Here is a 14,691-nt window from a genome sequence, read left to right as displayed (position 1 = left end):
CACAGGGAAGGGAACAGCACTCACTGGGCTAGGTGAGGGGGTGGAGGGGAGAGGAGGGAGGGACAGTGCGGGGTGGGGGGAGCATGCAGAGGGATGACACTGGGAGAAATGCCTGATGTAGGCAATGGGGGTCGGGAGGGGGATGGAGACAGCAAACCACCACGGCATGTATGTACCTATGCAACAATCTTGCAGGATGCAACATGTGCACATGTACCCCAGAGCCCAAATACCATTTTTTTAAAAGCCATTTGCTGGCATATGTGGTAAATATTTTCTCCCTCTCTTTTGATAAGTGTATTTGGTAATTTTTGGCCACAGTATTATCTGTGTTTTCCTTTATGACCTCCAGGTCTTGAGTCTTGCTTATAAACACCTTTCCCACTTCAAAAATTATTTTTTTTGTATCCTAGGATTCTTATGGTTTCCTTTTTTGTGTGTTTAAATCTGATGTCCAAGGAAAGGGCCTGGCTCCTTCCCATGCCTGTGGCTAACATCCTCAGGAACCTGTTTCCCCACTGCTGTCACGGGCCCTCTGCCCCTGAGTAGGCATGCTGCCTGCAGGGCAGGTGTCTGTTCCTTGTGCAGTTGCTTCTCCCTCTTCCTTTATTGATCTGTTTGCCTCTGCCACCAAACTACTTTAAGCTGGCTTTATACTGTGTGTTAATATTTATCCTATCATATTTAATATAAACCCCCAGATTTATCCTGGCTCTTCCTACAAGTTTCTTTCGTATATGCAACTTAATATTATTTTGTTAGTGTCTTCCCAAAAAAGTGATGTTGAATTTTGAGATTATTTAGTTTATTGGCGCCTTATGATACTGAGAGTTTCTACCCCAAGGAATGTCTTTAATATCAATTTTAGAACCACCCTACCCCCATCTGACAAACTTTTCCAGTCGACTGATGAAGAAAAACGCTTGTGCACCACAAGTTCCTGACTGCCAGGATGGGACTCATGGCGCTGGAATGTTTTCATAGATATAACAATCCAAGAAAAGGAATGCTTACAAGAAGCAAATTTCAAGTATGATCATCCTTTTAAGAGCAGCCCAAAATTACTCTTGTTTTTTCTAAACATTTTCTCAGCTGTCTAGAAATAATATATGGGCCAATCAAGTGTTTAGGTGTTTCACACTGAGATTGTCTCATAGCACATTTGAGGGGATCATAAAGACCATGTCTCTCTGCTCCCACCACTGCCCTGGAAATGCTGGAATGGGTGAACACATGAAAGGAACATTTGTGCTTTTCATTGCTGTCTCCAATGTGCTTGCCAAAGACAATGAGACGTGGTCCTTGGCCTTAAGAAGGTGACAGAGAAATATCCAATTCCAGTATAGAAACTGGATGGTCAAGTTGTAATAGGGGATATTTACAAGCAAACCAGACAAAGGAGAACCCGGCTGGGGATTCAGGGAAGCCATTCAGAGGAGAAAGTACATTATTTCAGCTGAGACTTGAAGGCATTTCCAGAAGAAAGGGCATGCTAGGCGGAAGGACTCGCATTTGGAAAGACACAAAGGAATATGGATAGTTGACCTATGTGCAGTTCACAACTACCACAAATTGGGAAAGGAGGAAGGAAAACAGGCTAAATGAACGAAGATCATATGTGAGAGTTAGGGATGGCATAAAAAGTGGCAGTGGGGGTGTTTGGGAGGTGGGGAAAGGCCACCTCTTTCTGCATGTTCTGGTATTTGCCCCAAGGAATATAATGTCAACAGAAAGACTTGGTCTGATAGGAAAGCTTAATCGGAGCCCCAGATGGCTTGTGTGACTTCGTAACTTCTGTTGTACCTATTTTCTCAAGGAAACGCGATCACAGGAGAGAGAACAGAGTCTGCTGTTTTTATTTTCTGGAAAACACAAGATGTGAAGCTAGGGAGAGCTTGCAGAAGGGCAGGAGATGATATCGCAATCTATGCAATGGAGTTGATTTCTTCTTAAAGGATTTTTAAGGTTTTTACTCCTAATTTCACCCTTAACAACTCTGAAACTTAAAAGAGCCCTGTTAAATTCAATTAAGTGGTTCACAGACCCACTAGACTAGTATCTGCACATTTCCAGAAGAGCCACTTGCTCCTCAAATGCCCAAATGAACTGATAGTGAAGCAAGATGCAGATATTTCCATTTTAATCAATAACTCGAAAATCATCAAGATTAAAGTCATCTCTAATGATGCAGCAGGACTTTATGGAGAAGTCCAGTATAAGCAGAGTCCAAAACCCTAAGGAGTTTGGTGGCTGACAAAGGTAGAGGAGGAAACTAGGCCTGCTTCACAAAACTTGAGGAGGTGGTAACTCATCAGAATGAAGAAACTGGGCTCAATTCCAGTTGGCTTGGTTGTGTTTTCTCTTGCTTGGAGCGCTTGCAGTACTTGTATAACAGAAATGCGATGCCACAGACTCCAAGAAGCACAAGAGAAAAGAGAATATACAAAGCTGTCTGTGCTGCTGCGGTGCTGAGCATTAGCCCCAGGAACTGCACCTCCTGCTCTCTCACGGGGCTGACAGTGGGTCCAGCATCTAGGAGAGGACACAGGGTGGTTGATGTTTTGGTACTGACTGAGTTCTCAGATCTCTGAGACCCCAACAGAGGCTGCACGGTACCCCAAATCTGCACAGCCAATTGACGGATTGCCGAGGCAGAGGTACCCATCCTCTTTCAACCATGTGTCAGGAGCCTCTGAGTGACGTTAAGCAGTTGTATTTTTTAAACATCTCTATCAGCAATTAGAATACAGGTTGAATATCCCTTATCTGACATGTGTGCTTGGGATCAGAAGTGTTTCAGATTTGTGATTTTTTTTTTTTGAGATTTTGGAATATTTGCATATACGTAATGAGAGATTCTGGGGATGAGACCCAGGTATTCATATATGTTTTTATATGCAACTTATCCACATCGTGTCAAGGTAATTTTATACAATATTTTAAGTAATTTTGTGCATGAAACAAAGCTTTAACTGTGTTTTGACTGTGACCTGTGACAGGGGGTCAGGTGTTGAATTTTCCATTGTGTTGTCATGTCAGTGCTCAAAAAGTTTCAGATTTTGGAGTATTTTGGATTTTCAATTTTCAGATGAGGGATTCTTAGCCTGTATAATCGAAACTGGATAATTGTTGTTTACATTTGTGTAGTGATTGATACTCTTTCTTTCAACAAATATGGGGCACTCCCATCGTGCAGGCATTGTACTTTCGTGGTCCCTTTATTTGATTCTTGTAACTGCCCAGAAGCATGTGCCTGGTTTTTTACCTGTGGGTGCATAGCAAGTTAGTGGTAGGACTGGAAGAATCTAGACTTGCCCATTCCCAGACCAGGGCTCTGGTTTCTAGGTGTAACACTGACCCTATGTGTCCTTTGTTCCACCCCAGGAAATGTCTGGATCATTCAAAGAAAATAAATGTTTGTTGAATGAATGAATGAATGAATAAAGGGGATGGACAGGCAGAGAGGAGGGTAATAAACTAGAAGAAAACAGACTGAGAGGCTCTTCCACCTGCCCCTTCCCCTAGGGTTTATTCCTTCCCAGAGCCACTTCTCACCTGGCTGTTGGAGACAAGCGTGAGGCCCTGTCGCAGGGTCAGGGAAGCCATTGCATCGGACCACAGAAGCATAGAACTTGGCTGACGCTTTGGGGATCCTTGGCAGAGAAGGGTCACTGTAGTTCACAAAATGCAGACCAAATCTCTCTGAAAAGCCTGTGGCCCACTCAAAATTGTCCATCGTACTCCAAACTGTGTATCCTCGAAGGTCCACCTTGTCCTGCACAGCTGCTCAAACACAGAGGCCTGGGCATAAGTTTCCTATCTCATAAGGTACCTTCCTGCCAGGTCTTTGGAAGCCAGGCCTGCCTACTGCTCTCCCCACCACCCCAGATGGTGGTAAGCTTTGGCTTTAGCTCTGTGAGAAAGCTGTCCCTTTGCATGTAGTGATTATTAGTCCTCTGTGGATGGAGATGCAGAGCTACCAGCATCTTTCTAGAAAATCTCAGCCCTGATTGGGAGTTGGGAATACAGGTGGAACATTCAAAGAAAATAAATGTTTGTTGATGGAGGCATTGTACTTTCAGAGCATGGTCCTATTCATGGAGCCCACACCTCCACCACTCTGAACAGATGGCTCCTTACACCAGCTATGGAAAGCTCTGGGTGTCCCCAGCTCCAGGCTTTCAATGGATGCCAGTGCTGTGTCTTCAGAGAATGGGCTCCCCCAAGCCATTCCCCTGGGTCATCTACACTCCTATCCATGGTCTTGGTCAATGCCATAGAATGTTAATGCTCCTCCCTACAGAAAATAGCTCTTAGACAGAATAGATCTCAGCTGGGTAGGATTTTTCTAATTACTTTGCTGTTGCATTGCTGGCTCTTTTACTCAGTATTTGTTCCATTCTCTTAACCTCATGATCCCATCTCAAGTTGTTACGGCTGAGTCAGGAGTCTTAAGACTTCTGCTTGGAAACCAAGAGACCCTATAGGCAACCACCCAGCCTACTCCTCCCGGGCCCTAGCCAGACCATTGCAGGAGGGCACTGCTGTTCGAAATCAGGGAGGATCAAGGGGAGCAAGTGACTCCGGCCAGGAACTAGGGTTTGGTGGCATCAGGCCACTGGGCTTGCTTGCTGAGCTTAGATGTAGGAAGGAAAAGATTCAGCGCAGCCCTAAAGCAAGGCTTAAACCCAACAGGAGCAAGAAGCCTTATCGTTTTCTTCTTACTGTGGCCCAAGGACATTGTATCACCCTCCTGCAGATGGCAGGTGTTTCCAACAGGGAAAGGTGCACACTGAGGAAGTGTGGGCCCATCGTACCTTTGAGGGCTTCATTGATGTAAGTCCGAAGGTAGTAGATCCTCGCAGTGTCATTGAGGTCTGTTTCTTCCCGTTGGGACACTCCATTCTCCGTGACATAAATTGGAGGGTCATTGTACTCCTCTTTTAACCAGTTCAGGATCCTCCTGAAGCCAAATGGCGTCATCTTCAGCCAGGAGGAGCCAGAGTCTGGCCACGAGCGATCTGCGATAGAGGCAACTCCTCTGCAAGTTCAAAAGTTAAAGATTAGGTCCTGTTTTGTACCTCTCAAGAGGACCTTTACACAAAACAGGACTTAGACCAGAAAAAGCCTTAGGTTTTGTCTAGCCATAAGAATCATACTAAACCCAGAAGAATCAAATTGCTTCAAGTTCTCCTTTCGCTGGTTCTAGCTGCCTGCACTCAGTGCTGGTATAGCATTGGACAAGCCACTCAGCTCTCCGTCCTTCAAGTTCTCTGCCTGTGCAGAGCATAGTCTTACTCACGGAGCCCACCCCTCCATCACTCTGAACAGATGGCTCCTTACACCAGCTATGAAAGGCTCTGGGTGTCCCCAGCTCCAGGCTTCTGATGGATGGCAGTGCTGGGTCTTCAGAGAATGGGTTCCCCCAAGTCACCTATGTCTAGTCAATGTCACATGCTGACCATGGGTGCGGCCACAGGCACCAATACTTGGGGCCCTGCTTTGTGTGATGACAGGTAGCAGACAGGCTGGGACCTTGTTCAAGTGTCCAAGAGCCTGGCCTCTCTCTTCAGTGATGGACAAGGAGAGGAGACAGCTCCTGCCACAGGGGTGCCTGCTGGGGAAAGCCACAGAAGCCTGATCACCTGTAGTTACACATGTCAAAGGACAAAGCATTTAGACACTTCTTACACCCAGATCAGGGGGGGTAAAAAAATGTTAAGTTTTATCAGCACCTGGATTTATGTGACTCAGCTGAATTGAATGTGGGCCATTTCATAAGCACTAGTGAGGGTCTCCGAGGAGACAGCTCCAGGGCTAATGAGGCACATGAGGTGGATAATGGAGAGAGAATCAGGACTAGAGGGGTGCTCTGGAGTTTACTTAGTGCCCCCTTGGCGAGACTGACTCGGGGGGTTTCAGGATGCAGTGAGAGTGGAGGGGCTGGTTTTCAAAGAAAGAAACTGGACTCAGTAAGAGCTACTGGTGTGGAAAGATGCTTGATAGAAAAGGAGCAAAATGAGATTTTCAGAAAATGGTGGATAGGAGACAGGACTCAGGCATAGCTCCAACTTGGGTGGACAGAACAGTGCACGGAGACTCATGTCGTGAGCTATATTGCTCCAAGAACCAGTGCAGGAACATATCAGAAAAATAGAAAGATTTCACAGACCCTTCGGAAAAAGGAGAATGCTGCTACAAACTCCATGAGACAGCTGCAAAACTGTGAGTTCCCAAAGTGTGAGGGAGGGGAAGTATGCCTCTGAACACACATCCTTTCTGGGGACCTGAAAATCCAGATTATAGGAGAAGGATTTAGCCTTACCTAGAGCTCAAGTGGGTTTGGTGAGCCAAGCAAAATATAAAAGTAGAAGAAGCAGTGAGAAGAGCCCTATAGCCACTCCCTGTCCCCAGCATGAGCCCAGGGAAGCCATCCCTGACTTTATCTGACAAGGGTCCTTGTGGAAGAATGCCAGTGAAATAAGGGAGGGGCAGGATGAAGGAAGCTTACAGCTGAACTTAATTTCAACTAGAAGCATGAATTTTCCTGAGCAAAATCTTGGGGGCAAACAAAAAATGCAGATAAAAAAGCACTGAAGCCACAGCCAACAGTGTGGGCAGGTGGGGAGGGGCAAGGCCTGAAACCTTGGGGCGAGATCTCTGCCCTGTGCCCTGTTGGCAGGGCACAGCGGGAGTGAGACTGGCCTTGCTGGCTGTGTAGAAGCTGGGGAGGCTTTCCCTTTCTACTGCCACCCACAGCTGGTGGCAAACCAGTTCATGCCATTACAGCAATTCATAACAGAGTAATCCTGCTCCAAAGAAGGAGAAAACAACAGCTAATTCCACTGCCTGCAACATCCTGGCTAACCAGAAGTCTTGAGTCTGTCCACATGACAACTTCACTGTTAGCATAACCAGCATTTGAGACAACCAGCGTACCAAATAAAAGTACAACCACGGACTCACGGAATCCACTTGACTCCCCTGCCACCTCCACTACAGCAGATGCTGATATCCATGGCTGGGAGACCTGAAGGCGCATCACATCATCGGACTCTTTGCAGACATTCCTCAGTAACAGTTCAGATCCCAGTGGTCCTGCTGGGTGGACAGACCCAGAAGAACAACAACCACCACTGCAGTCTGGCTCTCAGGACGTCCCATCCCTAGGGAAATGGGGCAAGCACCACATCAAGGGATCACCTGTGAGACAAAAGAATCTGAACAGCAGCCCTTGAGTTCCAGATCTTTCCACTGAGACAGTCTACCCAAATGAGAAGAAACCAGAAAAGTTAATTCTGGTAATATGACAAAACAAGGTTCTATAAGACCTAGAAAAGATCACACTAGCTCTCCAGCTATGGATCGAAACCAAGAAGAAATCTCTGAATTGCCAGATAAAGAATTCAGAAGGTTATTAAGCTACTCAAGGAGGTAACAGAGAAAGGTGAAAATTACCTTAAAGAAATTTTAAAAATTAGCTGGGCGTGGTGGCGCATGCCTGTAATCCCAGCTACTCAGGAGGCTGAGGCAGAAGAATTGCCTGAACCCAGGAGGCGGAGGTTGTGGTGAGCCAAGATCGTGCCATTGCACTCCAGCCTGGGTAACAAGAGCGAAACTCTGTCTCAAAAAAAAAAAAAAAAAGAAATTTAAAAAACAATACAAGATATGGATGACAAAGTCTCTAGATAAATAGATATCATAAAGAAAAAACAATAGGCCAGGCACAGTGGCTTACACCTGTAATCCCAGCACTTTGAGAGGCCAAGGTGAGTGGATCACAGGTTCAGGAGTTCAAGACCAGCCTGGCCAACATGGTCAAACCCCATCTCTACTAAAAACAAAATACAAAAAATCAGCCAGGTGTGTTGGTGGATGCCTGTAATCCCAGCTACTCAGGAGGATGAGGCGGGAGAACCACTTGAAACCAGAAGGTGGAAGTTGTGGTGAGGCAAGATTGCACCACTGCACTCCAGCCTGGGCAAAAGAGTAAAACTCCATCTCAAAAGAAAAAAGAAAAAAAATCACAACTTCTAGAATGAAAGACACACTTAGAGAAATACAAAATATGCTGGAAAGTTTCAACAACAGACTAGAACAAGCAGAAGAAAAAACTTCAGAGCTTGAAGATAAGGCTTTCAAATTAATCTGACAAAGACAAAAAAAAAAAAAATTTGTAAATGAACAAAACCTCGAAGAAATTTGAGAGTACTTTAAATGACCAAACATAAGATTAATTGGTGTTCCTGAGAAAGAAGAGAAATCTAAAATTTGGAAAACTTATTTGAGGGAATAATCGAGGAAAACGTCCTTGGCCTTGCTAGAGATCTAAATATCCAAACACAAGAGGGTCAAAGAATACCCAGGAAATTCAACACAAAAGATAATCAACTAGGCACATAGTCATTAGGTTATCTAAAGTCAAGAGGAAGAAAAAAATCTTAAGAGCTGTGAGGCAAAGGCATCAGATAACCTACAAAGGAAAATCTATCAGATTAATAGCAGATTTCTCAGCAGAAACCCTACAAGCCAGAAGGGATTGGGGTCCTGTCTTTAGCCTCCTTAAACAAAATAATTATCGGCCAAGAATTTTGTATCCAATGAAACTAAGCTTCAAAAATGACAGAGAGATAGTCTTTATCAGGCAAACAAATGCTAATTTACTACTACCAAGCCAGCACTACAAGAAATTCTAAAAGGAGTTATAAATCTTGAAACAAAACCATGAAATAGAAAAATATAAACTCAAAATAGAACTTCACAGGGCCTATAAAGCAATGGCACAATGGAAAAAAAAAGGGTACTCAGGCAACAACTAGCAAAATGAATAGAACAGCACTTCACATCTCAATACTAATGTTGAATGTAAATGCCTAAATACTCCACTTAAAAGATACAGATGGCAGAATGGATAAAACTCTACCAACTAAGTATCTGCTGTCTTTCAGAGACTCATCTAACACATAAGGACTCACATAAATTAAAGGTAAAGGAGTGGAAAGATATTACATGCAAATGGAAACCAAAGGTGAGGTGTAGCTATTCTTATTCTTTTTTTTTTTGGAGATGGAGTTTTGTTCTTGTTGCCCAGGCTAGAGTGTAATGGTACAGTCTTGGCCCACTGCAACCACTGCCTCCTGGCTCAAGTGATTCTCCTGCCTCGGCCTCCCAAGTAGCTGGAATTACAGGAATGTGCCACCACGCCCAGCTAATATTTTTGTATTTTTAGTAGAGACAGGGTTTCACCATGTTGGTCAGGCTGATCTCAAACTCCTGGCCTCACAATATCTACCTGCCTTGGCCTCCCAAAGTGCTGGGATTATAGGCGTGAGCCACTACACCTGGCCAGTTGTTCTTACATCAGACAAAACAGACTTTAAAATAACAGTTAAAAAAGACCAAGATGGGGCCAGGTGCAGTGACCTATGCCTGTAATCTCGGTACTTTGGGAGGCCGAGGCAGGCGGATGACCAGGTCAGGAGTTTGAGACCAGCCTAACCAACATGGTGAAACTCCGTCTCTACTAAAAATACAAAAATTAGCTGGGCATGGTGGCATGTGCCTGTAATCTCAGCTACTTGGGAGGCTGAGGCAGGAGAGTCGATAGAACCAGGGAGGTAGAGGTTGCAGTGAGCTGAGATCATGCCATTGCACTCCAGCCTGGGTGACACAGTGAGACTTCGTCTAAAAAGAAAAAAAAAGACAAAGAGGGACATTATATAATGATGAAAGGATTAGTCCAACAGGAAAATATCATAATCCTAAATATAATATACATGCACCTAACACTGGAGTGCCCAAATTTATAAAACAATTACTACTAGACCTAAGAAATGAGGTAGATGACAACATGATAATAATGGGAGACTTCAATACTCCACTGACTGCACTAGACAGGTAATGAAGATAGAAAGTCAACCAAGAAACAATGAACTTAAACTATACCCTAGAACAAATGGACTTAAGAGATACGTATAGAAAACTGTACCCAACAACTGCAGGATACACATTCTTTTCATCACACATGGAATGTTCTCTAAGACAGACTATATGATAAGCCACAAAACAAGTCTCAATGAATTTAAGAAAAATCAAGATTATATCAAGTACTCTCTCAGACTACAGTGGCATAAAATTTGAAATTAACTCCAAAAGAACCCTCAAAATGACACAAATACATGGAAATTAAATAATCTATTATTTAATGATCTTTGGGTCAACAATAAAATCAAGATGGAAATTTAAAAATTATTTGAAGTGACTGATAATAGTGACACAACATATCAAAACCTCTAGGATAAAACATAGGCAGTGCTAAGAGGAAAGTTTATAGCATTAAATGCCTACATTGAAAAGTCTGAAAGAACACAGACAATCTAAGCTCATACTTCAAGGAACTAGAGAAACAAGAAAAAATAAAACCCAAATCCAGCAGAAGAAAGGAAAGAACAAAGATCAGAAAAGAACTATATGAAATTGAAACAAAAAAAAAGTAAAAGACAATTGAAACAAAAAGCTGGTTCTTTGAAAAGATAAACAAAATCTCCCCCTTTGTCAACATGTACTATGGACTAAATAAATAAAACCAGATATTTACATTTAAAAAAAAAAGATAAAATCGATAGCCCATTAGTGAGATTAATGAAGAAAAGAGAGAAGATCCAAGTGAGTGCAATTAGAAATGAAACAGGAGATATTACAACTGATACCACAGAAATATAAAAGATTATTCAAGGCTACTATGAACACTTTTACACACACAAACTAGAAAACCTAGAGGAGACAAATAACTCCTGGAATTATAAAAGCCTCCTAGATTAAGCAGGAAGAAATAAAAACTCTGAACAGACCAATAACAAGTAGCAAGATTGAAACAGTAATGAAAAATTGCCAACAAAAGAAAATCCAGGACCAGATGGATTCACAGTTGAATTCTATCAGACATTCAAATATGAATTGTTATCAATCCTACTGAAACTTTTCCTCAAGAGGGAATCCTCTAAATCATTTTATGAAGCCAATACCAAAACCAAGAAACGACATAACAAAAAAAGAAAATGACAGACCAATATTCCTGATGAACATAGATGCAAAAATCCTCAACAAAATACTAGCTAACTGAATCCAACAGCACATCAAAAAGATATGATCGAGTGGGTTTCCTACCAGGGATGCAGGGATGGTCTAATGTAAGCAAGTCAGTCAATGTGATTTCGCACATAAACAGAATTAAAAACAAAAATCTATGATCATCTCCATATTTGCAGAAAAGTCATTTGACAAAATCCAGCATCGCTTTGTGATTAAAACCTTCAGCAAAATTGCAAAATTGGTATAGAAGGGACATACCTGAAGGCAATAAAAGCCATCTATGACAAACCCACAGCCAACATTGTACTGAACAGGGAAAAGTTGGAAGCATTCCCCCTGAGAACTGGAACAAGACAAGGATGTCCATTTTCACCACTTCTATTCAACATAGTACTGAAAGTTCTAGCCTCAGCAATCAGACGAGAGAAAGAGACAAAGGACATCCAAATCTGTAAGAGGAAGTCAAACCATGCTGTTCACTGATTATATGACCATATACCTAGAAAACCCTAAAAATTCATCCAAAAAGCTTCTAGATCTGATAAATTCAGTAAAGTTTTAGAATACAAAATCAATGTACCCAAATTAGCACTGCTATAAACCAACAGTGACCAAGCTGAGAATCAAATCAGTAACTCAACCTCTTTTAAAACAGCTGCAAAAGACAAAAAACAAACACCTAACACAAGGAGGTGAAAGATCTCTCTACAAGGAAAATTATAAAACACTGCTGAAAGAAATCATAGATGACATGAACAAATGGAAACACACCCCATGCTTGTGGATGGAAAGAATATTGTGAAAAATGACCATATTGCCAAAAGCAATTTATAAATCCAATGCAGTTTTCACCCAAATATCATCATTATTCTTCACAGAACTAAAAAACAAATAACAAAAAAAAAAAAAACACTCAAAATTCATATGGAACCAAAAAAGAGCCCACGTAGCCAAAGCAAGACTAAGTAAAAAGAACAAATTTGGAGGCATCACAATACCCAACTTCAAACTATACTACAAGGCTACAGTTACCAGAACAGCATAGTACTAGTATAAAAATAGGCATGTAGATCAATGAAACAGAATAGAGAACCCATACATGAAGCCAAATACTTACAGCCAACTGATATTCTACAAAGCAAACAAAAACATAAAATGGGGAAAGGACACCTTATTCAACAGATAGTGCTGAAATAATTGGCAAGCCACATGGAGAAGAATGAAACTGGATCCTCATCTCTCACCTTATACATAAATCAACTCAAGATGGACTAAAGACTTAAATCTAAGATCTGAAACCATAAAATTCTGAAAGATAACACTGGGAAACCTCTTCCAGATTTGGCTTAGGCAAAGAGTTCATGACCAAGAACCCAAAAGCAAATGCCAACAAAAACAAAGATAAATATTATCTGAGAAATGCTAATCAAAACCACAATAACATATCCCTTTACTCCTGCAAGAATGGCCATAATTTAAACATAAAAAAATAATGGATGTTCACGTAGATGTGAAAAGAAAACACTTTTACACTGCTGGTGGCAATGTGGAGATTCCTTAAACAATTAAAATTAGGGCCAGACACAGTGGTTCACGCCTGTAATCCCAATACTTTGGGAGGCCGAGGTGGGTGGATCATGAGGTCAGAAGTTCAAGATCAGCCTGGCCAAGATGGTGAAGCACCGTCTCTAGTAAAAACTATGAAAATTAGCTGGGTATGGTGGCAGGCACCTGTAATCCCAGCTACTCAGGAGACTGAGACAGAATAACTTGAACTGGGACAGCAGAGGGTGCAGTGAGCTGAGATCACACCACTGCACTCCAGCCTGGGTGACAGAGTGAGACTCCATCTCAAAAAAACACTAAAATTAGAACTACCATTTGATCCAGCAATCTCACTACTGTGTATTTATTCAGAGGAAAATAAGTCATTATAGAAGAAAGACACTTGCACATGCATGTTTATAGCACAATTCACAAGTGCAAAAATATGGAACCAGTCTAAATGCCCATCAACCAAGTAGATAAAGAAAATGTGGTATATGTATGTACCATGGAATACTACTTAGCCATAAAAAGAAATGAAATAATGGCATTTGCAGCAAACTTGATAGAGCTGGAGACCATTATTCTAAGTGATGAAGTAACTCAGGAATGGAAAACCAAACCTTTCATGTTCTCACTTGTAAATGGGAACTAAGCCACGTGGATGCAAAGGCCTAAGAATGATACAATGGACTCTGGGGACTTGGAGAAAATGGTGGGTGATGGGTGAGGGATAAAAGACTACACACTGGGGGCGGTGTACGCTGCTTAGGTTATGGGTGTACCAAAATCTCAGAAAAGCACTAAAGAACTTATTCATGTAACCAAACACCATCTGTTCCCCCAAAACTATTTAAAAATTTAAAAAAATTAAAAAAAAAATTCACTTCATCTGCCCTGTGTGTCCAAAGGGGGTGGAGTATCAATTTGAAAAGCTACCTCTGCCAGTTTTCAGTGTTTAATGAAGAAGGTAATTGAAGGATTTAAATTACCTAGAGGAATTAATTTCTATTTATAGGACATAATCATTTTTGGCAGGATTCTGGGAAACCCAGAGCAGACTTAAAGTTAAGAAGGGCAAGGTTGGTAAGTACAAATGCTGTCTCTTGGTAAGTACAAATGCTGACAAACCTTCATGAATTACAATGTAAAGACTCAGTACAGAGTGAATACTGTTTCTGGAAAAAAAATACCTGTTAATCCCAGTGACATCAAATTAAAAACCTTCTTTGAAGTGAGTGATGAACAACAACATCATAATAATAATACCAATGAAAGAGTCTTAGGCCAGGGCAAGTTTAAAGTTTTTCTAAACTTTGTCAATTAATTTTTTTATTATCCATTTGCGTATTCCACCAGTTTAGATAAATGAAGGTGGTATGCACAATGAAAATGGTGAAAAATGCGCCGGGTGCAATGGCTCATACCTGTAACCCCAGCACTTTGGGAGGCCAAAGTGGGCAGATCACATGAGGTTAGAAGTTTGAGACTAGCCTGGCCAACATGGTGAGATCCCCCATCTCTACTAAAAATACAAAAAAATTAGCCAGGTATGGTGGCAGGTGCCTGTAGTCCCAGCTACTTGGTAGGCTAAGGCAAGAGAACTGCTTGAACCTGGGAAGTGGAGGTTGCAGTGAGCTGAGATCATGCTACTGCACTCCAGCTCGGGTAACAGAGTGAGACTATCTTAAAAAAAAAAAAAAAAAAAAAAAAAAAAAAAAGGGGTGGGCCATTTGTTATAAATCAAATTATTTGGCCAGTGAAAGGGGGTGCTCAGTGGCTGAGAAGCTCAGAAGGAACTCCCAAGGAAGGAAAAGAACAAGACTTAAAATAGTTATGAATAAAGGGGCAATAGACAAAAAAAAAAAAAATTAGCTTTTTTTTTTTTTTGAGAAGGAGTTTCGCTCTTGTTACCCAGGCTGGAGTGCAATGGCACGATCTCGGCTCACCACAACCTCCGCCTCCTGGGTTCAGGCAATTCTCCTGCCTCAGCCTCCTGAGTAGCTGGGATTACAGGCACACGCCACCATGCCCAGCTAATTTTTTGTATTTTTT

General features: G+C 42.0%; 1 protein-coding gene across 1 annotated transcript in view; it reads right to left on the bottom strand.

Annotated features, from left to right (window-relative positions):
• LCT (lactase) overlaps window positions 1–14,691 on the bottom strand; it is a 66,209-nt gene continuing 51,518 nt past the window's right edge. The window contains exons 15-17 of the mRNA XM_003922008.4: window positions 4,818–5,041; window positions 3,556–3,783; window positions 1–2,532 (exon numbers count right to left, since the gene is read on the bottom strand). Of these exons, the coding sequence (XP_003922057.2) occupies window positions 2,312–2,532; window positions 3,556–3,783; window positions 4,818–5,041 (673 nt within the window). The 3' untranslated portion in view covers window positions 1–2,311. The remainder of the gene's footprint in view (window positions 2,533–3,555; window positions 3,784–4,817; window positions 5,042–14,691) is intronic.

Source organism: Saimiri boliviensis, chromosome 5 (genome assembly GCF_048565385.1).
Source record: "Saimiri boliviensis isolate mSaiBol1 chromosome 5, mSaiBol1.pri, whole genome shotgun sequence".
NCBI classification, from domain to species: Eukaryota; Metazoa; Chordata; class Mammalia; order Primates; family Cebidae; genus Saimiri; species Saimiri boliviensis.
This window is presented reverse-complemented; position numbering and strand designations above follow the sequence as displayed.